We start from the raw sequence: 23469 nt of genomic DNA on the forward strand, positions 1-23469 counted from the left end.
GATTTCCAAATGAGGGACGAAATCTATTGTATACGTATGTAATTATAAACATACTTATGACTAGGTTGATAAAGTGTACAAATAACAAAATTGTTATTTTTCGATTGGGTTTTACCGTGTAAAGGCAACAAACCCACAAAAATAAGAAAAAGGTTATAAATAGTAAGTAAGACCAGATCTGGTCTTAAAGATTTGCATTTTTTGCGGTTTTGAAATGGCTATAACTTCTTGTGTATATTGTTTCGGTAAAATCTAAAAATAGATAATGTTAGCATGTGATTTGGCCTTTCAAAAGAAATAAGACTAACTTAAAACGGGTGTGTTTCGGTGGGTCAAATATGAGTCCCAAAGCAGCCCGTTAGAGCTTTTTGCTAGATTTCCAAATGAGTTTAAAAGATCGGAATCTATTGTAAACGTATGTAATCATAAACATACTTATGTCTATGTTGATAAAGAGTACAAATAACAAAATTGTCATTTTTCGATCGGGTCTTACCGTGTAAAGGCAACAAACCCATAAAAATAAGAAAAAGGTTATAAATAGTAAGTAAGACCCGCTCTGGTCTTAAAGATTTGCATTTTTTGCGGTTTTGAAGTGGCTATAACTTCTTGTGTATATTGTTTCGGTAAAATCTAAAAAAAGATAATGTTAGCTTGTGATTAGGCCTTTTAAAAGAAATAAGACTCACTTAAAACGGGTGTGTTTCAGTGGGTCAAATATGAGTTTCAAAGCATCCTGTTGTAGATTTTTGCTAGATTTCCAAATGAGCGACGAAATCTATTGTATACGTATGTAATTATAAACATACTTATGTCTAGGTTGATAAAGTGTACAAATAACAAAATTGTCATTTTTCGATCGGGTCTTACCGTGTAAAGGCAACAAACTCACAAAAATAAGGAAAAAGTTATAATTAGTAAGACCAGATCTGGTCGTAAAGAATTGCATTTTTTACGGTTTTTAAGTTGCTATAACTTCTTATGTATATTGTTACGGTAAATTCTAAAAATAGGTAATGATAAATTTGATTAAGCCTTTCAAAAGAAATAAGACTTACTTAAAACGTGTTTGTTTTAGTGGATCAAACCTGAGTCCCAAAACAGCCTGTTGGAGCTTTTTGTTAGAGTTCCAATTGAGTTTAAAAGGTCGGAATCTCTTGTATACATATGTAATCATAAACATACTTATGCCTACGTTGATAAATAGTCCAAATTACAAAATTGTCATTTTCTAATCGGGTCTTACCGTGTAAAGGCAACAAACCCATAAAAATAAGAAAAAGGTTATAAATAGTAAGTAAGACCCGCTCTGGTCTTAAAGATTTGCATTTTTTGCGGTTTTGAAGTGGCTATAACTTCTTGTGTATATTGTTTCGGTAAAATCTAAAAAAAGATAATGTTAGCTTGTGATTAGGCCTTTTAAAAGAAATAAGACTCACTTAAAACGGGTGTGTTTCAGTGGGTCAAATATGAGTTTCAAAGCATCCTGTTGTAGATTTTTGCTAGATTTCCAAATGAGCGACGAAATCTATTGTATACGTATGTAATTATAAACATACTTATGTCTAGGTTGATAAAGTGTACAAATAACAAAATTGTCATTTTTCGATCGGGTCTTACCGTGTAAAGGCAACAAACTCACAAAAATAAGGAAAAAGTTATAATTAGTAAGACCAGATCTGGTCGTAAAGAATTGCATTTTTTACGGTTTTTAAGTTGCTATAACTTCTTATGTATATTGTTACGGTAAATTCTAAAAATAGGTAATGATAAAATTTGATTAAGCCTTTCAAAAGAAATAAGACTTACTTAAAACGTGTTTGTTTTAGTGGATCAAACCTGAGTCCCAAAACAGCCTGTTGGAGCTTTTTGTTAGAGTTCCAATTGAGTTTAAAAGGTCGGAATCTCTTGTATACATATGTAATCATAAACATACTTATGCCTACGTTGATAAATAGTCCAAATTACAAAATTGTCATTTTCTAATCGGGTTTACCGTGTAAAGACAACAAACCCACAATTATTAGAAAATGTTAGAATTAGTAAGACCAGATCTGGTCTTAAAAAAATGCATTTTTTGCAGTTTTTAAGTGGCTATAACTTCTTGTGTATATTGTTTCGGTAAAATCTAAAAATAGATAACGATAGCATTTGATTAGGCCTTTCAAAAGACATAAGACTTACTTAAAACGAGTGTGTTTTAGTGGGTCAAATCTGAGTCCCAAAATAGCCCGTTGGAGGTTTTTGTTGGAGTTCCAAATGAGTTTAAAAAGTCGGAATCTATGTTACGTATGTAATCATAAACATACTTGTGTCTATGTTGATAAAGAGTGCAAATAATAAATTTTTCATTTTCCGATCGGGTCTTACCATGTAATGGCAACAAACCGTCAGTCGTTAGAATTAGTAAGTAAAACCAGATCATCTTGTCGTAGGGAAATGATTTTTTTTTCGGATTTTAAGTGGCTCTAACATTTTGTGTATATTATTTCCGTAAAACCTGAAAATAAGTAATGATAGAATCGGATTAGGCATTTTAAAAGACATAAGACTTGCGGTAAACAGGTGTGTTAGTGGGTCAACTTTGAGTCTCAAAACAGTCCAATGAAGATATGTATAAGCAAACTTGATACTCTCATAGGGGATAATACATATAAAGATGTACACATCAATTTTACACTCTAGACATGGCTCTTGATGGAAGAACTGTATCCAGTTTGATTATCATGGTATTTATCCCACAACATAACTCCTCCATATTTTGCTGAACCTTTGATACCCGGAAGGACTTGGGAAGTAAGGTCACCAACAGGGATATATCCACTCCCGGCAGCTGTAGGTGATGCTGGTAAGCCCAAGAAAATCTTGGTTGCTGGTATCTCAGAAGTCCACTGTTTCCAAGAGTCTTCAAGATTTGTCATACCTCCAGAGTACTCGCAAGGAGCGTTATTGTAGAATTGCACCCAAACATTATCAAAAAGACCTGTTTTAAGGGCTGTTCCAACATATGCATCTGGGAAAGGGCACTGGGGAGCTGCAGTTAAGTATACTTTCTTGCTTTGACTGCTGTATCCAGAAAGATATCGGGCCAGGTCATCCCAGTGTTGGGTAGTTCCTCCTTCAATGTCAAAATCGATTCCATCTAAAACGGCTTCACCAAGTGGACGGGTGGATGATTTGCCACCTAAGAAGTTATTCCATAGATAGGTGGCAACTTCTTTGGCATCTGCAGCAGATGTGAGGTAGTAGCTCCCGGCTGCACCTCCAATAGTCAGCATCACCTTTATGCCTTTCGCTTGACATGATTTAATGTCGGTGCTTAGACTGGTGCACCCATTGCTGTATGGATCGCAATGACCTGCAAGATTTATCATTGGTGTCTGACCATTTCCAAACGTTGGAAGAAACGCAAGGTTGACATAATCGTAGTTCCCAGTTGAGCAGGTTTCAGCCAAGGTGCCCTCGCCCCCATTTTGACCCCAGTAGATAGCAATGCCCCCAGCATGGGTACCCATTGCTAGTAAAAGCATCATTGAAGAGAACAATGCTAAGTGGTATGCCATCCTTTAGCTGATTGTGTTTTTCTAGTTGAGGTAACTGTAGAAATTAATGGTGTGTTCAAGAGTTTAAGAAGTTGGGTTTATATAGTTGAGGGATTGGCATATTGCATGCTTCTAAAATTGGAGTATTCTAAAAAAAGCGAGCACCTTGGAGGGCACTCCGTTGAATACTCTTTCATCAGATGCTTGATTTGTTGAAATTATTGGAAACTCTCTACTCAGGTTTGTCATGTGTTTTGTCTTTTCTTGTTGTCTGGTACTCTGTCATGTAATAATAGGTTCATATTACAGAAAATCACTTTACGACCTCTTAATCTAACTCATTAAACAGAGTTTTTGTCATACTTGGGGTGGCAATTTTGACCCATTTACTTGTAAATGGGCCGGTTTGGATGTGTTCCATCTCAAACGTGTCCGGTCTTTCGGAAAATTTTTTTTGACCATAAGGATAAAGGGTTGAAAGTCACCCATAGTCTATTTTAGTTGCATACAACCTCATAAACTGTTTATCTCAGAATTGGAATTTTGACTTTACAAGATTGTTTTTGAAATCTTATATATCTCTAAATTGTTAGTAATATAGTTTATAAATGGACAAATGCTATTGCGCATGATCCCATCTGCTTTGACTGGTGCTAAACTTACCAGTTTCAGGCCAAACCCGTTTGACCCATCAAACCATCCGACCTGTTGCCATTGTTGGCACCTGTACTGTTTGCAATTTTGATTTGTATTTATACAAAGTAGGTGCAGTATGTTACTTCAAATTTTGACCTGCCCGCCGCACCCCTCTAATCGTTGCTAGGGGTGCTCTAGTTAGTCAATGTTTAGCCATACAAGTTGAATAAATCTTCCATACAAGTCTTTCTAAGAATCTTATAAACTAATTAAAGTTATTTTTGCACAAATAGTGTTTTGTTGTCAGATGTCTTGACGGAAAGTGTAGTTGTTAATCGAATGTAGTACGTCCTAACAAAGTTTAAACTGATTTTAAAATCAAGTTGTTGGGTACGAGTTTGATACTTTCCGTGTAAAGAATGTCTTTTGATACGGTTTCAGTACATGAAAACTTTCCTTCTTTCTGAAACCATATTAATGGTGCACGGTACCTGTGCTTTTAATACTTACCAGTAATCTGAACAGCCATGACTCGTGATAGGTCTAGATTTAATATGTTCGAGACTGTATAGTTCTGCCAAAACATTATAACATGTTATTTAACAAGATCACCATGTGCAGACTTTACTGGTTTAAAAACTGTTGTTGATATCCACAGAGATATATTAAAGCGTAGAACAAGAACTTCTTTAGGATTATACATATGATACTCTCTTGCAAATACAAATAATCACACAATCATTTACTCACAAACATTTGTCTAGGAATTTTTATATTATATTATACATCGTTCTTAATGGCTGCACTATATCCAGTTTGATCATCATAGTACTTGGACCATAACATCACACCTCCATAATTAGGAGAACTCTTAATTGCTGGAAGTACTTTAGAAGTAAGATCGGTTACAGGTATAAAACCGCTCCCTGCTGCTGTGGATGCTGCTGGTAGCCCCAAGAAAATCTTTGAAACCGGAATGCCAGATGTCCACTGCTTCCAACCACCTTCAAGATTACTAATGTTTGCAGAATACTGGCAAGGAGGATTATTGTAAAACTGAACCCAAACATAGTCAAACAGACCTGTCTGAAGGGCACCCCCTAACCATGCATCAGGATACGGGCATTGTGGTGCTGCAGTTAAGTAGACCTTTTTACCCTGCTTGCTATACGCGGAAAGATACCTTGCCAGATCATCCCAGTGTTGACTTCCACCTGATTCTATGTCAAAGTCAATTCCATCTAATGATGCATTTCCAAGTGGACGAATACCAGTTGATTTTCCACCTAAGAAGTTATCCCACAGGTAGGTAGCAACGTCTTGAGCATCTTGTTTGGATGCAATCGAGTAACTACCAATCCCACCTCCTATAGATAGCATCACTTTGATCCCTTTTGCTTGACATGAGTTGATGTCAGTGGATAAGTTGGTGCAGCCGTTGCTATATGGATCACAGTGGCCTGCTAAATCCATTTTTGGTGTACGCCCGTTCCCAAATGTCCATAAAAAGGCTATGTTTACATATTCATAGTTCCCTGTGGCACAGGTTTCGGCTAAAGTTCCTTCGTTTCCATTTTGGCCCCAATAAATGGAAATCCCGCTTGCATTAGAGCCCACCACTAGTGATACTAGAAGCAAGGCCAAGAAAACCTGAGACTTTGCTGAATAAAATGTCATTGCCACTTTGTTAGTGATTATGGAGTCTGGTTCAAGTTCTATTTATATACCAATAAGTGAGAAATCTATTTACATGCTATCATCTTTTACGGAATGTAAACATCTTTTACGGCACTTTGTTGAACTTAACTTTAGCGGGTCTGGTTGAAATCGTTAAAAAGCTGCTGCCAGTTTGTGCCTGGTTTGCCATCTATTTTGTCTCTTTCATGTTATTATCTACACGAAGTGTAGGTGTTTTTGTTTCTTTCTTCTTGTAGGTTGGTAAATCTAATTAAGGTGTTACACAAATTTGTTCTTATGCTATTGACCTTTATTAGATAGTTCAAATGTATTAATTTGATTATTTTTTTCTTCAGAATGCTATGTATTTGTTGTTCTCGAGGTTCCAAGTTCAAACTTTTTACTGATGATAAGATTGTTTTTGTCCATCTTCTGATAAATAATAATGGCATTCATTACGATAACAAAAGCAGTTAGAATTAGCGACTTAGAAGGTTGTATGCATTACAATTAGACTCCAGGCGTGTTTTTAGACCCGTTCCACCTGCTCACCTTTTTTTTTTTTTAAATATACATAGTTTATTTTTTGCTACCTATAAGATTCATTCCTCATTAGTAATAAAAATATGACCAAGCTATTTATTCGCGTTTGGTAATAAGTTAAAAATAGTTCGGGTTGAAATGAATAAGACCAATAAACGCATACATACGTATATAAATATATATACTTGCAAACTAGAAAACATAAGCTCAAACGTGCTACAATTTACTTCATATAAAAGCATGTTATCAAGGCACCAAACCCGAAAAACAAATGTGACATGTTTAATAGGTAAGACCAATATTTACATGGTTTGGCGATGGGCAGAAGAGGGGAAGCATTTTAATAGCAGATATGAAATTCCAAGGTACAAATACAACTTCAAATTTGTGACGGATGTAGTATAGTGTCGGAAAGTAACACTTAAAAGATTTTGTAATTTTTAACGATTTGGCCAAAATCTACTATAAATACTCTTGGCATTATATTAATGAACCAAATGATTTTGGAATCTACAGACAGATCAATTAGCTCCAACCCTCCACAATTAAACACATATGGTATCAATCACTAACTGCTTCACCTAAGTTTGTTCACCTTATCATTATATAATTCATCCATATATTCATGTCTTTATTTGACAAGTCATTATCTTAGATTATCAGTTGTTTAGTTCTACAAGAAACATACTTAAAAATAATTTATTGAACCTTAAGCTTTATACACACACACAATTTTTGATTAATCATCATATAGGAATAGTAATGCAATATATAACATATAGTATAAGTTTTCCAATAAATTGCTTGGTTATCTGTTGTAACGCAAACAATAAAACCAAGTCATTCAAGCCTTAAAATTGGCCAAGAAAAGAAACAATGCAACTTGTGTGAGCTGTTTTTAGAAAAAACCCATGGGACATGCACTTTGGGCTTGGACACCATATTTGCATTTATTATTAACACAGATTTTGATGTTTGTTGTGAGATACATATGTATGTATGTATATGTGTCTAGCTTAGTCAATTCAAATCCCACTTATTATTAGTTAAAGTTGGCTACCCAAACTGTATATTATACTCGAATCAAATCAAATTCCATTGATTACCCTAAAGAAACTCCCTACTATAAATACATTCCACTTATAACACAAAACCATAAGTCATTAATAAGTACTAATCACAATACACACACACTTAGCTTCTTTGTGCTCACTCACAACCCAATCTCAACAAGCCAATGGCTCTAAAAGGTCAACAAGTCATGAGTGCGATCTTGGTCATGATGGTCATGGTCTTGGGTGGAGCTCGGGCTCAATCGAGCACATGTACCAACACTCTCATGGGGTTAGCACCGTGTCTGAACTTTGTTACCGGGAACACGACTGCTCCTTCACCTTCATGTTGTTCACAACTAGCGAGCGTGGTACAAACACAACCACGTTGTCTTTGCTCATTGCTTGGTGGCAATCTCCCAAACATCGGTGTTACTATTAACCAAACTCTTGCAGTTTCACTTCCTGGTGCTTGTCAAGTACAAACTCCTCCAATCAGTCTATGCAATGGTATGGTATTTTGTTTTCTACATTAGGAATTGAGAAGTAATTGTGTAAGGCTATCTACATTTAAAACAATTTTGACTCATGACTAATGAATGAGCTAAGTAATTGGTTCAAACAGGTTATATTGCCCATAGAAGTTATATATTTCAGATCACTCATTACTAATGAATTACTTTCGGGTAGCAGGCGCTTCCAATGGACCTGCTGGTGCACCTGCTAGTGCACCTGCTGCTGCACCTACAAGCTCAACAATTGCCCCAACCGGCTCTACTGGTTCACAGGCAGAACCTTCAGAAGAAACCCCTGCAGCTGAAGCTCCCCCGGCATCAACAACCCCAAGTGTCCCTTCAGGTAATGTGCTAACTCGACCATTGATCTTGTAACGTGCATGGTTTATATGTTATTGAACCCGTTCATCTTGCTGTCGAATTTCTAGGATCAGGATCTGGGGCAGGATCGAAATCAACGCCATCAACCAACAACAATGCATCAGATGGAAGCAAATTCGGAGCACCAAGTTACCTTTTGCTTTTTGCTCTCTTCTTCGGAATGAAATTGTGAGAATGTTGTGACCATCAAGAGTTTATATTGTTGGTTTCTGTATTTGCTTGCACAAATTGTTTCATTTGTTCTGTGTGTGATTATGGTTTCCATTTCTTTTTTTTCTGTAACGTTTTATCTCTTATTTGATTTGATATATAAATATAAGATCATTATGTTTCCTTTTATTCTAACTTCATTGTTTAAAAACAACCACTGTTAAAATGTTACATTGATTGATTAAAGGTCATGTGCAATACCAATGTGACGCAGATGGATAATTGGGATAACTAATGCCATCATGTTCATTCAAAAGAATACCAAAAACAATTCCTCTAAAATTCGTTGATTCAAGATGAATATCAAAAATTAAAAAAAATATCGAACTATCACACAATGATAGTGAGAAAATTGATTTTTTTATCAAACTAAAAACTGATCATTGCATATATAAAATCAAACGGGGTAAATCAACCCTTTACCCAAAAAAAATTGATCATTGCATTAGGTTTATAATCATATAAAAAGGGTTGCAAAATTCGTATGGGCCTAAAAACATAACTGGGCCAATAGTTATAATAAAATAAAAGTCTATAAAAACCCAAAAAAAACATAAAAATGCCCAAAAGTCATAGTAAAAGGCTGTTTTGACCAGTCATACGCCTAAAACAGAGTCATGTAGCTCAAGTTATGGCAATTTTAATAAGGCACTCTTTGAAGTCTTGTCTTGACCTTCTAAATACAACATAGTCTGTTCATCTATACTTTGGCCCGCATCACAATGCGAGCTTGCTCCATAGTTCATGTAAGAATTAAGATAAGTGACATTTACTGAAATTAATAAACGGATGGGTCAACTACCATATTACTCAGTACTTAAAATGATTCGATTATAACGGTTAAGTACTAACGATGTACCTTTTGACTAGAACTTAAATTGAGATCGAATAATTTAGAAAGTGTCACAATCATCATTTGGCCACCAAAACACTAGAGAGATGATCCAATTATTAACTTTATATTATATAATAATAATCACCTGATTCTGAAATATACAGTAATAATTTCATACCAATATATATATATATATTACAACAACTTGGGCCTAATAAGGTCTGTATGTTATTACAATAAGGTCTTAACTGGAGCTTATTGCTTAAAGACAGTTTGTTTGGAATGAGACTTCAGACATTAATTATTTACAGTAATTTACAAGGGCTTAGAGGCTTATAGCTTCTTTTGACTTGAAAAAAGACGTCATGACTTGATCCTGGTCCTTGTGAGTTATGGGCCCACTATGCTTTTATTGGGCCACTTCAGTATTTTATCTATCATGCCACTACAGTAATTTTATCGAACACCTTCGATAGGAATCTATTATAAATTATATTTGTTGTTTTATCAATCAAGCTTTATGAGTTTGTTTAGGCACCCTGATCACCCTTTCGTTTTGTTTCGACATACCACGGAGGCACGGAGTATAAAAATATATCTTTTTTCATTACGTTGTTATTTCTTACTTGAAGAGTTTAAGGTATAAAGGAGGTTTGATTGTACACTTGTTACTTGCTTGGTACACCTAAGTTGGTAAACCTTCCTAGCTATATTCAAAAGTAACCACCCCTTTTGTTTTTCTTTCTTACATGTATATTTAAGTTGGTATCGATATTTTTGTATATTTAATTAAATTAGCTAGCGTCTAATGGAACTACATATGTTTTTACTCTGTATTTTCTTTCTTTTTTTTAATAGCTAATAAAAAGTAATTAATTCTAACAGTTATTTAAATACTTTACTCCGTATTACTTATTAAACGAGAGGGTACCCGTACAATGCGGCGACAAAACAGCGATAAAGGGTGATGGTGACATTAACAGGGTGGTTATAAATGTAAGGGTGTTTTAGTGTTTAGGATACAAGTGTTAAAAGGTTGTGAGTAAAAAAGGTAATTCAAAGGCTGAATTGTTTAAAGGGAAAAAATGGTCTTTTCTCTAGTATAGATGAGCATGCATGGTACATGCGCAATGCAGCGGCAACAATGGGGAAGACAGTCTAGTGGTGTCGATGATGGTACTATTGGTGGTGGTGGCAGTGCCAAGTGGTGTAGATTGGTGTAGTTGTGATAGTGAAAAAATTTTATAAGATAAAGGCTTGAAGTGTTAATTATTAAAATAAAGGTTTAGAGTATAAATTAATTAATTAAGAGCAAATTTGGTATTTTATAAAAACTCTTTCTATAGTGGATGTTTATTAAGAGTAATTTAGTAATTTTGTATGTAACTATTTCTGAAAATGGGGGATGTGAAATTTTTTATAAAGGAATATCGATAAAACAATAGGTTATAAATTAATGCATGTTTGACATAATAATAAGTTACGTAATAGGGAGTAGCAAAAATGATATTCTGATGGTGCTATAAAGAGATCGATAAACATATATAATTATTTAATTTTGCAAGATAAGTTACAGCTCTTGTGGAAAATATCCATTATTAGAAAAAGTTGGCCACCTAAATGTGTCCTATAAATGAATATCTCGATATCACTTCAATATTCATTCAAAACTAACACTCGATCATTTAGCAACCATTAATCAAGCTACATAACCAAAATGGCACTAAAAGGCACTAAGATAGGTCTAGTCATGATCCTAGTGGTCAAGTTATTATGGGATGAGACCATGGCTCAATCTGGCTGCACCACTGCACTTATTGGCTTAGCCCCGTGCCTAAGTTATGTGTCAGGAAACTCATCGACTCCAACTTCGTCTTGTTGCACACAACTTTCTAATGTTGTACAAAGTCAACCACAATGCTTGTGTTCGATAGTAAATGGTGGTGGGTCTAGTTTTGGTTTAACAATAAACCAAACCGCGGCTTTAGCACTTCCTAGTGCTTGTAATGTACAAACTCCCCCAGTTAGCCGATGCAATGGTAACATATCTATATCTATATCTATATTATATTATAAAACAGATCTCCATGTCTAACATTTTAAGTTTAACATTTATTTTCTCAAAATGCCTTTTCTATAAATTCTATATTTACCAAACACTCATTTTCTCTCCTCAAATCTCAACCAATCATCTTTTTTCACTCTCCTCCATAAATCATTTATTCCTCCAATTCATTTAAAATCTTTTATCTCACAAACCATACATTGATAAATTATAAAAATTATATGGGTGTTCTTAAAATTTCATGCTCTTTCATTAGAGATGTCATTCGATATACTTTCGACGAATTTTTTAAATCCGATGGCGGAACCCGTACGGTTAAGACATTTGGCTATTACACTCTATGACCTATCACACTTTATAACCTATCACCCCACCATCTCACCGCCGCAACGCGCGGGTACTTACTCTTGTTATATTATAAAGCAAAAACTCGTCTAAATTTTAAGTTCAACATTTACTTTCCCAAAATGCCCCCCTATCAATTCTATATTTACCTAAAATAACTATATTACCATTACCCTCTCCTCAAATCTCAACCAATCATTTTTTTCCCCTCTCCTGCATAAATAATTTGTTCCCTCAATTCATTCTAAATCTTTTATCTCAAAAACCGTACATCGATAAGTCATAAAAATTATATGAGTGTTTTTAAAATTTCATGCTCTTTCATTAAAGATGTCATTCGATATACTTTCGACGAATTTTTAAATCCAAGGGCGGAGCCCGTACGACTAAGGCATCTGACTATCACACTGTATGACCTATCACTTCCTATGACATATCACACTCTATGACCTATTACCCCATAATCTCACCATCGCAACGCGCGGGTAGTTGCTCTCGTATAATATAACTCATTTTCTTTCTTTTACTTAATTAACTGTTTATATGTGTTAAAACGATATTATAATTATAGAATCCAATTCGATGAATTTTTTTTCGAATGATTTTTGAAGGTGTTGCTAATGGGCCAACATCTTCAATCGCTGACTCTCCAGCAAGTGCTCCGGCAAGTACTCCAACAAGCAATTCACCATCAGAATCTTTTCCCGGCGAAGTGCCGGAAGCAGAAGCACCTAGTTCAGCAAGTAATTACACAACTTAAAGTTTCAAACTATTCATTCAAAGATACAAACTATTAATTAACGTACACACACACATATAGAATATGCTCTATCGCCTCTAATGTTTCAATTAAGTTTATTTGAGGGTGTTTGTGATTGCGTTTTAAGGTGATTATCTGATTATTAGTTTTGCATAACGCAAATAATGGGGAAAAATGTGTTTAATGAAGTAAGTAATTATTTGTGTTTAAGAAAACACAATTTTAAAAAAACATGTTGGGGAAACGCATAATTTAATTTATAATAAACGCAATCTCAGGTCCCCTTGATAAAAAGGTTTATTTGTGAAAATTTGTTGACATTTTGTGAAATGCAGGAACAGGATCTAAATCAGTCCCATCAACAAACCATAATGCATCAACTGGAGTGAAGATCATCACGACCCCTACTACTCATGTAATAGCTTTTGCTTTTGTCGTCATGGTACTACTGCGTGCATCTACTATGACAAATTAAGTTTTAAACTTCTTCGATTCCCTTCGATAAACTAAGACAAGTTTCTTGTTTTAGACTTTTTATATAAACCAAGTAAATGTCGGAGTATGAGGTACTATATCTATATCTATATATCTATATATATCAATAAAGCTTGTTAATTACGTGGATGTTGTAAAACTTTATACAGTGAACTTTCTTTGCAGTACGTAACTACATACTATCAGTCGGAGTATGACGTACTATCTATATATATACTATCAGTCGGAGTATGACGTACTATATATATATATATATATATAATAAAGCTTGTTAAAGTTCGGTGGTGTAGAAACCGCACTTCAATGTACGTGGCCAAGTCCGGTATTTAAGACACCGGACTTCCTACTTTTGCAAATATATTAGGTAAAGTTCCTAGTTGCACCAATGATCAAAACTTTAGTCCCATCCGTACAAAAAATTCGTAGGTGATTTGTGGAAACACATTACGGTTAGGGCCCCGTTTCTTTTCACTTAATAAACTTAATAGTTAAAAATTTAATCATTCAGTCAAATTTTATGTTTCTTTTTTGACTTAATAAAAAAAAATAACCGCCAATTACATGTACTTTACTCAATATATACACTCAGCGCTTAATGTCTAAAAAAAAAAGAAACGAGCCCTTAGTTTGGTATAGTATAAAAGAGTGTTTGTATTTAAAAGAGACGGTTTTAGTAAAATGAAACGAGGGAAACAAGTTAAGAGCCACCCAAAGTACTTGGAAAGCATTTACAACGTTGGATACAGCCTTATTCAGCAAATTAAAATGAATAGAAAAATGTAGTATCAGAAATTTATATTCAGGGGGGGAAGGGACCAAACAATATTGTAGGCAAATCAACCTAACCGGCCCACTCTGACCCACAAGCAGGCGTATATATGTTTGTTAAACTTGTAACAGAAAGTAGTATTTGTCAAGACCACAAGCTAGACGTAACTCTGTCCTAATTAATTCTTTGTGATTCATCATCATACGGAGTAGTATACTTAATTCCATACAATCGACCCTTAAAAGCTTTCAACAGTCAAACTGAAGATTCATTAATATAATTTTTAAGAAAACTATACAAAAATATGTAACCGATAAACATACATTACTGCTGATCAGGAATGTGACATAGCAGGTTTCAACACAAAAGGAGGATGTTAAGTTGCTGTATATATAAAGCCATTCCATACGAAACTTGCTTCTCAAGGCAGGCATGATAGTCGCGGTTGCTGCAAAATTAGAGTAGATAATTAGTAAGACTTAGAAGAAAACTGCTTTGAGCAGAAGGAATATATTAAGGAAGCAGAGTAAGAATTGAAGCAAAAAAACATACTAAGTCCGGCCAGTTGCCAGCCTCGCAGCTGGTGGTCTTGAAGTAAAAAGCAATCTAGCTTCTCGATAACATTCTCCACACCTAGCTAGCTAGCAATTCTGTAACGACCTCGAAGGTACGTGTCGTTATTGCCAGCTTCCAACTCCTTGCGCAGAATAGCTGCTCTATCGATCCAATCTTTTAGCTAATTCAGGTAGGCAGCATCAATAACTAACTAGCTAGCTAAAATAGCTAATTAGCGTACACTGTTCTTGTTGTTCTCGTCATTCGGAGACTTGCTGCTTTCATCACTATGCATGCTTTCGTTTTTCTTCTTGTTCCTGGCCGGCCATTTTCCTCTTTTCCTTCCTCCTCTGAGCTTTTTCGGATAGCACGTGGAGGACGAGTAGCATCAGCAAGAGCCCATGCATTTGGCCAACTTTTGTACGTTGGTGCTGATCGATGGAAACAAAACACAAAAGCAATCAATATATAGTTTTATTTGTAAAACGAAATTATATATATATATATATATATATATAACTGTAAAATAACAAAGACCTTAAGTCATAAAACATACAGTAAATGATTTGTTTCTTAAAAAAAGAGAATTTCTTACCACAGCCGGCCTCCTCGCTCCTTCTTAGCGATCGAGTTGAAACATGTCATACCGTATCCGGAGCTGATCGATCGGAGAGTAATTATTCCTCTTCGGTAATCAAATCCCTACTGCTTAATAAACAACGATTCCATCAATCCAATTAAAAACAATTATAATATGTGGAATAAATCAATCAATACAATATATCATGTCATACATAACATACATATAAATAATAATTGTATTGAATTGAATTACGAGTATAAAGATAGCGTAAATTAACTTACGCTGCCGGTTGAACGCGAACCATGGCTGATCTATGATCGATCCAAAACGTACGTATTTCCTGCAAAACCCTCGTCGAATTCTAGAATAACAATACTGTAAAAAATAAAAATTTAACCAAAAAGTATTTGCTTTTAAGCCCTTACACTTGTCTTATATTTCCTACCAACCTATAATATTTAAGGTGCCCTTTGATAATAATTTGATTCACAATAGAAATCGTCCCACGCAATGTGCGACGGTAGATGACTTATAGCTTCTTAAATTTGAGTATATTTATAAATTTAAATTTAAACTAGCACACCCCACAAGAGGTGAAAACACACGGCTTTTTCAGAAACTAATTTTAATACAATACCCCTTCGTCCCAATTTAATTGTCCAAATTTAACTTGTCAAGTCTTCCCACATTTAATTTTAACCGTAAATACTTTTGCTTGTACTTTATAACACTTGATATAAAATATATGAATGGATTGAGTTTAGGATATATATTTCATTGATATAAGTTTTATCAACTAATATATAACATATATAAAGATATTTACGGTCAAGTTTATAGAAAATGACTTAAAAAGTTAAAATATGACATTTAAAATGAGACGGTGAGAGTAATATTATATTATTTTAAACTATATGATGAATTGTTTTATTAGGACCTAAATGAAGAGAAAGTTACACCTTTCGTTCTTGAAGTTGACACGATTTTTCTTTCCATCTTTATTAAATTGGAAAAAATAGCAAAATGAAATCCTAAAATTGACACGTTTTACAATTTTTGTCCATGCAACTAACGTCATTAGATTGTCTCGAAAAAAATGAAGGTATTTTCATTAAACACCCACCTTCTTTTACCCAAATGTGGTATATACATACATATGTATATGTATTGCATAATTTTTATCAACAAATATCTAACAACGTAAGATTACCTGTAATAAAGAAAAAACACAAATGTAACAAACGTAGGAGAACCAACTTGTATATCTGGTTCATCGTTTAAAACAACCTTTATTTAAAGAATAAATGGTGGCTGAAATAACTTGAAGATCTGGAAGAAAAAAAAAAAGTTACTGCCATGTAAACACGTTTTGTATTACTTTCTCTAAATGAGTGCATAATTGTATATTACACAATCATGAATAATCTTACTAAGCAACTATATCTTGTTGTATTTAAGAGTCATGTAAAAACATATTTGTGATAGTCACGGTAAACGTATTTGAGAGATCCACGTAAAGTTATGTTGACGAAAATTCAAATTCTATTCCATTATATTCCCATATATTTTGAGAACAATCTTTTATGGCTCAAGATTTTGAAATACAACATTTTATTGCTACTACATGTGACAAGTTATTAATGAAAGTTCATTACGACTATTATCATTAAAATATTTTGATACCATAAAAATATTTTGTTCATGTACCCAATCATTTTAATAACAAATCGGACACACATAACACGATTAACAAGTTTAAAACCATAAAAGATCTTTTTTTTTGCTATAAATATTATTTATACTTTGTTATAAAGCGAATAGTCTTTAAGTGTAAAATTTTAAGTTTCAACATTTGATCAAAACCAAATTGCATTAATAACGTACACTATTCGTCGCCACCGACGCCACCACCAATCTCCGCCTTCACTGTCACCGCAACCGCTGTGCGCCACCACCACCTGTCACTGCCACCACCGCCGCCTCCATTACACTGCCGCATCGCGCGGGTACCACTCTACTATTATTTAAAACATATCAAACCTTCCCCATTACTTTTCAAATCACACATTTTGTAACACCCCAAGCTAGGGCTCGAAATATTATGGAAATTATGTAGCGCAAGTTGGAATTAATGTAGAACATTAACTAAATGCAAATAAAGGATCTCGTGAATCCATAAATAAGTTAATTCAAGTACAAAATGCATAATAAGCAAACGACCATCAAAGTTTACAAAACAATCGTCAAGAGATGGCTATCGATCCTAAGCATAATGCAAAAGTAGGCAAATGAATCCTTGATCTATGTAAGTCCAAAACCCTGTTCAAACAAGCACTCAGTCATACTTCACGCCCTGGATTAACCTGGTTACCTGAAAAGTGTACGAAATAAGTCAACACGAGGTTGGTGAGTTCGTAGTAATGGTTTACAAGGAACCATCGTCAAAAAACACAATATGTATAAGTAAAGGCAATTCATAACTTACAAGTAGCCTTTGGGTGTCACACTATCAATACAACGAGATCCCACAATAAACGTAAAAGCGTGTAATAAATAAGCACAAGTGATGTTAATATCAAGATATGTGTCGTATGCATGTCAATGTCATATTGCATATCATAGTGTGACCATCAAGTCAATAATGTAGCGATACTCACATGTCATCCTAATGAATAATGTCGCATCTCAAAATCATCGATGTATATATGTCTATATACCCGGAGTCATGTACGTCTCATCAATTCAACACAAGTGTATACATCTATACACTTGGATGTACATATGCGTCTCACCAATATCCATATCAATACATATGCGTGTTTGCTTCAATCACAAGTCCATCAATCATCAACCATCAAACCAACCAAAACTATACGTACATACACTTTCGAGGATTTTACTTTCAACGAGTCCTAGATGCTTATATATAGGGTCCCCCACAGCCTTCCCACCACATCTAAAATCATTTGAAGGCATAACCGACTTCCATGTATGTACGTCTATCCTAAATAAATTACCATCAAGTACATAATCAATCTAACGTGTCAATCAATCCATCAATCATTAAATCAAACAATCAAACACGTAATCACATAAAGTACACTTTCCAGTCCGAATCTCAAATGAGTAGGGAGCTACGGAACTCACCTTGATCGTCTATGAGGAGTTAAGTTTGATATAAATCGAGTTAAAGTCGTTCAACGTTCACTTCACGTCAACCACCTAGCATTTTAGTATACACATTTATTAATATAGAATTATATATATATATATATTATACGTCATTAATTGTGTCAAAACCCTTATTCATGTTTTTAATGATGACTCAAGTCGTTTGCTAGGGTCCCGGGGACTCAACCAGTTATAAAGGAAGACGGGAAATAACTTGTGACAATTTAAAGTTTTTCAAGAGTTGTCTTGCATGAAACCATTTTTATTACATGCATATATAGTTGAAGTTTAAGCATATAGGGTTTCGTGAGTGATTCTCGACTTTCAGTGGTCTTTGTGGCTCGAACAAGACACCAGATGAACCGAACAGACACCCAAAGCCTAGCCCGATTCGACCCAAGGACAAGGGTGCACACGATGGGCAAAAACAATAAACAGAAAGATGTGGAGCAGCGTTCAACATGCCCCATCACCGTCTCGCACGCCGGCCCAAATGTGTGCAGACCGTCCCACACGTTCACCTTCACCGTCTTAGACGGTGGTTGAGGATGAACCAACGTCTTGCACGGTAAATGTCACCGTCCTAGACGGTGGCTTGGAAGTCACAGTTTCAGCGTGTGGTTGACCGTAAAACATAAGAAAGGACCGTCTATGTACCGTCTGGTCGAATTTAGAGATAGGGGGCACAGTCTAGGACGGTACCTGAACTACCAGGCACCAAAGACCAACCTGTAGCACCCCAGACAGTGGGGGAAACCGTCCCAGACGGTGGAAGCTGATCAAGAACAGCAGCAACAGATTTTTAAACATAACTTCAACCCATTTCGACTTTTATTCAATTTTTGGACTTAAAACCCGGCTCGAGAGACTTGGAAATCGTTTTGGAGACTTAGTTAGACATACTTTCACATAACCCATTTGAAATTAACATTTCAAAACTCCAAATTTGTCTCTTAATTCGATTTAACCATATAGGTCATGAAAACCCTAATTTTAAACCAAGAAACCCTAAAACCCGACCTTGCACCTTTGACTTTCAAATTGAGATATGATGAAGGAATAATGATGATAACGATGTTTCTTGTATTAATTTGACTTGAACAACATTAAATGATAGTAGAATTTAATGAGAGGGAGAGAGATATATTTGTGTGTGTTTTTGGATGACTTTTAAAGAGAGGAAGAGAGATAAGAGTGAGTGAATGGTTGAAAGGGATTGGGTGGGAGATTTGGATAGGGTTGGGTCCCAATTATGGGTCATGGATCATGGATTGGTCCATGGGTTGACCCATACACAAATAACTAGTTAAATCACAAGCCGACTTTTATCGTTTCACATAATACGTCAAATAATCAACCCGTCAAGTATATCTCTAGTCATTAAATCATAAAATACACATAATCACATCATGTATTGAAATCGTTAGTCAAATTACACAAAGTCAAAAGGTCAAATGTCACGGTTGTTACACATTTAATGTGTCGAACTTCGTCCATTTATATTTTCGATATTAAACCCTCCAAGGCTTCTGATGTGTGGTTTTAAAATGTTGATCTTACAAGTGGGTAGGATCTCGTAGCTCTAAAATGTGAACTTTCCATATCTTTTGCCCTCTATTAAATGCTATGCCCTTCCACGTTTTGTTTCAACTGAATTTGACATTTCCTGTATCGTTATAGAAGTTTCACTTGTCCTTGGTGACTCGTACTTAATGAAGGTGATTACAATTGTTATCATATGCCCTTCGATCGTTGTTGCTTACTAATATTAAGCTACATGAAGGTGCATTACATGTTTTTCTCTTAAAGGTAATCATGCATCAATGACTTAGTGTTCATGCATGCAGTGTGATCTCTATAACCATCGCTTCATTTGTTTCTTGCTTTAGTTATTGAAAGATCTATGGAGTGATTATGTGTGACAAAAATACAGAAAAAAAGTGAAAAGTAGTCTTAGTGATATTGGCTAAGTTATACATAATTTAGATGACCATTTTGTTAATTAGCTAATATCCTTAACTTGTGTACATTTTTAGTCAATTTTGTGTAGCTTGGTTATTTATTATTTGCACAAGTATTTTGTAGGTTAACCAGAATGCTTTGATGTTTATGGAGCTTAATTGAAGCCAAACCGGCCATTTGAAAAATGAAGTAAAAGCGTGGATCAAGACATCAAGTAGTGAAGTTGTATTAGCATGATCCATGACAAAGTTGAGACAAGAAACCAAGTAAAATGATGAATTAGCCGCACACTCCCAGCCGCTTCTCATTCCCCATTTTCATTTGGTGGAACTTCGTTTGACTTTGACCAGCCAATAGCAGCAGAACAGGCAGAGACCACAAGTCCAATTTCACATTGTCATACTCGTATTATTTTAGTGGTTGATTTCTACTTGTGATTCATCCCAGCGGAACCCACTTGCATTTTCATTCCCTTATTTATTTTGTGTTGTAGCCGAGTAATGGAGAGAAAAAAATATTATGTGGTGACTAACCAATCGGGAGGAGACACACTACACTCATGTGATTTGTGACTGCGTGGCTCACTTTTGACGGTTTTTCTTATAGATTTTTAGACAGCAAATATAAGGGCCCCCTTAGACAAAAACGAACAGGAGGGAGAAAAATAGAACACAACAGCAGCAACAATTTTTAGGCTCTACTTCATGATTTCATTTTTCCTTTAGATCACTTATCTAAACAACCCAACTTTTGGATTACACTTTTCCATCCACCACCCAAATCCACCAAATCTAATCCAAAACCCATTCATTATTTTCATCCAAAAAGTTGAAGATGACCGTTTTGGCATAAAATCGAAAACATTGAAAAAGTTAAAGATTGAAGGGCTATTCATCACCATCCATTCATAATTTCATCGTTTGGGTTGTAAATCTCTACTTTATTTTCATATTTATAAACATGATTATTATATGTATATGTGTGATGATTTGTGTTTATGCTATGGATTTTGAGTAGTTTATTTGGTATGTTTGCTTAGGCAATAATGTTTTCTCCTTTTTGTTAATGGTTGATTTGTATAAAATTTATTTGTGAGTTTGACTTTTTAGGGTCAAACTTTAGCTAGTCAATAAATTTGGATAACATGGTATGTATGAGTGCATTGCAATTGAACGATTGGATGAACTTGTATATGTTGGTGATTATTCACCATGACGTTTATAACCATAAAGCTATACGTTAGCTAGTCTAAATGTTTTATAACTTGTTAGCTTGGATTTGATACATAAAGGGACGCCAACTTGTATTTTATTCCAAATCTCTTGAGTCGTTTTTCATGCCAAACTGTGGGAATGAGGAATACTTGTGACCACAATACTTATTTGCATTGTTTCTAGTGATTTCAACGTGCGAGTCTTTTGTCGTAGATGAGCGTCTAGGCAATTGTTTAAGATGTTTGTGTCACGTTTTTATTCAAGCTAAGGTCAAGTCCCAAAAAAAATGTTTGTCAACCCGGTTTGCATTGTTTAGTCGAATTAACCATTATCTTTATAAAAAGGGGGAAACATGCCTAGGTAAACATATTTTAGATAGTTGGTTATTTAAAGGGTAATGGGCCTAATGGGTTGAAAACTGCCGTAACGTGTATTTTTCAGATAACTTTTAATATTTATTTTTTTGTAGTCATAATCTCAACCCAGTCCCATTTCAGCTGAACCTGTTGACCTTCCTATCTTACAATCTCCTTTTGGAAGACGAAGATTTGACAAATTCTGACCAACATTACTTTATATCTAAGAACAATGGCTGATTTTATACTTGTTACTGTTTGAAGTTAATCTTATTTTCGTTTTTTAGGTTACTGTACCACTGATAGTGTGTATGGCTGCTCTAATAGATGGCCTCCCTGATGCTGTTGCACTTAGATGTCTGGCCCGGGTGCCGTTCTACCTTCACCCTACCCTGGCTCTAGTTTCCCATTCATGGCGAGATGCGGTTCAGAGCACTGAGCTTTACAAAGTGCGTGAAGAGGTGAATACAAAGGAAGATTTCTTATGTGTATGTGCATTTGACCCTGAAAATATGTGGCAGCTATATGACCCAAACCGGGACATTTGGTTTACACTCCCTGTGCTTCCTTCAAGGGTTCGTAACCTTGCTCACTTTGGTGTCGTTTCCACAAATGGAAAGCTGTTTGTTTTGGGTGGCCGCAGTGATGCTGTTGATGCATCAACCGGGGATCAAGACGGGAGTTTTGCAACAAATGAGGTTTGGGCTTTTGATCCGATTGCCCGGAAATGGTCCCCACGAGCTTCCATGATTGTTCCCCGGGCCATGTTTGCATGTTGTGTGATAGATGAGAAGATAGTTGTGGCAGGTGGTATCACCGTGTGCCGGAAAATAATCTCAAATGCGGAAATCTACAATCCTGAAAAGGATGTTTGGGAGTCAATTCCCGATCTCCACCACACCCACAACTCCGGGTGTTCGGGCTTGGTGATCGGTGGGAAGATGCATGTGGTGCATAAAGGTCTGACCGCAGTTCATGTTCTGGATAACGTGAAGCAGGGTTGGACGGTTCATGAGCATTCATGGGCGCCGGGTCCAATGGCGGTGGTCAAGGGTTCGATGTATGTAATGAGTAATGGGGTTATTTATAAGCAAGAAAAGGAGGTCCAGAGGGTGGTGGTTTCAGCATCTGAATTCAAGAAAAGGATCGGATTTGCTATGATGGGTTTCAAGGATGATATATATGTGATTGGAGGGGTGATTAGTCCGGAAAGATGGAATTGTGATATTAAGAAGTTGTCGGATGTTGATGTTTTGACATTGGGGAGTGAGCAGCCGGTGTGGCGCCAAGCAGCTGCAATGACAAGGTGTCGGGGAACGATTCTCGGGTGTACTCAGCTGAGAATCTAGGCAGCAGTCAGTATTTTTTTATATTTTGTTTTTGTTTTGGTAGATGAATCTATATGGAGTTATGTCAAATTATACTGGATGCCTTAAGACACATGATTTACTCATTTTGTTCTAAATGATTCTGTAATATCTGATACTATGATATATGGAATTTAAGGAACATCAGTTCTACAGTATTATTCTCTTATGTTATCTGGTCTTTTGTTTTGGATTTTGCCCCAAAAAAACTGACTTTGAAATCAATCTGCTCATAACGTACCATTTTACTAAGTTAGTCTTAACATACAGTCATTTAGAGTTGTTCAACTCAAGCAAAGCAAAAGGCGCATTGCGCACGATATACAAAATAAGGTGAAGTAGTGAATCTATCGGCACACTTGTTATACCAACATGTTAATATCACATTAAATCCATTAAACTTTATAATATGATTACTCATCCACCAATCTACATT

General features: G+C 35.4%; 5 protein-coding genes across 5 annotated transcripts; 3 read left to right on the plus strand and 2 right to left on the minus strand.

The window, feature by feature from the left end:
- Positions 1 to 2681: 2681 nt before the first annotated feature.
- LOC122591180 (hevamine-A-like) lies at positions 2682 to 3569 on the minus strand. Its single transcript, XM_043763399.1, has one exon. The coding sequence runs from the start codon at positions 3561 to 3563 to the stop codon at positions 2682 to 2684; it is 882 nt and encodes a 293-aa protein (XP_043619334.1). The 5' UTR covers positions 3564 to 3569.
- A 1389-nt stretch (positions 3570 to 4958) lies between these two features.
- LOC122591178 (hevamine-A-like) lies at positions 4959 to 5855 on the minus strand. The gene has a single exon (XM_043763397.1). The coding sequence runs from the start codon at positions 5853 to 5855 to the stop codon at positions 4959 to 4961; it is 897 nt and encodes a 298-aa protein (XP_043619332.1).
- Positions 5856 to 7590: 1735 nt separating this feature from the next.
- LOC122591179 (non-specific lipid transfer protein GPI-anchored 5-like) lies at positions 7591 to 8688 on the plus strand. The gene is made up of 3 exons (XM_043763398.1): positions 7591 to 7960; positions 8144 to 8308; positions 8394 to 8688. Exons 1-3 carry the CDS (start codon positions 7636 to 7638, stop codon positions 8516 to 8518), a joined length of 615 nt encoding a protein of 204 aa, XP_043619333.1. The 5' UTR covers positions 7591 to 7635; the 3' UTR covers positions 8519 to 8688.
- Positions 8689 to 11108: 2420 nt separating this feature from the next.
- LOC122592097 (non-specific lipid transfer protein GPI-anchored 5-like) lies at positions 11109 to 12486 on the plus strand (the record flags this gene model as incomplete). Its single annotated transcript, XM_043764303.1, has 2 exons — positions 11109 to 11430; positions 12413 to 12486. Coding segments are annotated over exons 1-2 (396 nt in total), but the record flags the coding sequence as incomplete, so codon positions are not given.
- An 8033-nt stretch (positions 12487 to 20519) lies between these two features.
- Positions 20520 to 23191, plus strand: LOC122593526 (F-box/kelch-repeat protein SKIP30-like). The gene is made up of 2 exons (XM_043765947.1): positions 20520 to 21020; positions 21954 to 23191. Exon 2 carries the CDS (start codon positions 21978 to 21980, stop codon positions 23013 to 23015), a length of 1038 nt encoding a protein of 345 aa, XP_043621882.1. The 5' UTR covers positions 20520 to 21020; positions 21954 to 21977; the 3' UTR covers positions 23016 to 23191.
- Positions 23192 to 23469: the final 278 nt, after the last annotated feature.

Source organism: Erigeron canadensis, chromosome 3, assembly GCF_010389155.1.
Source record: "Erigeron canadensis isolate Cc75 chromosome 3, C_canadensis_v1, whole genome shotgun sequence".
NCBI classification, from domain to species: Eukaryota; Viridiplantae; Streptophyta; class Magnoliopsida; order Asterales; family Asteraceae; genus Erigeron; species Erigeron canadensis.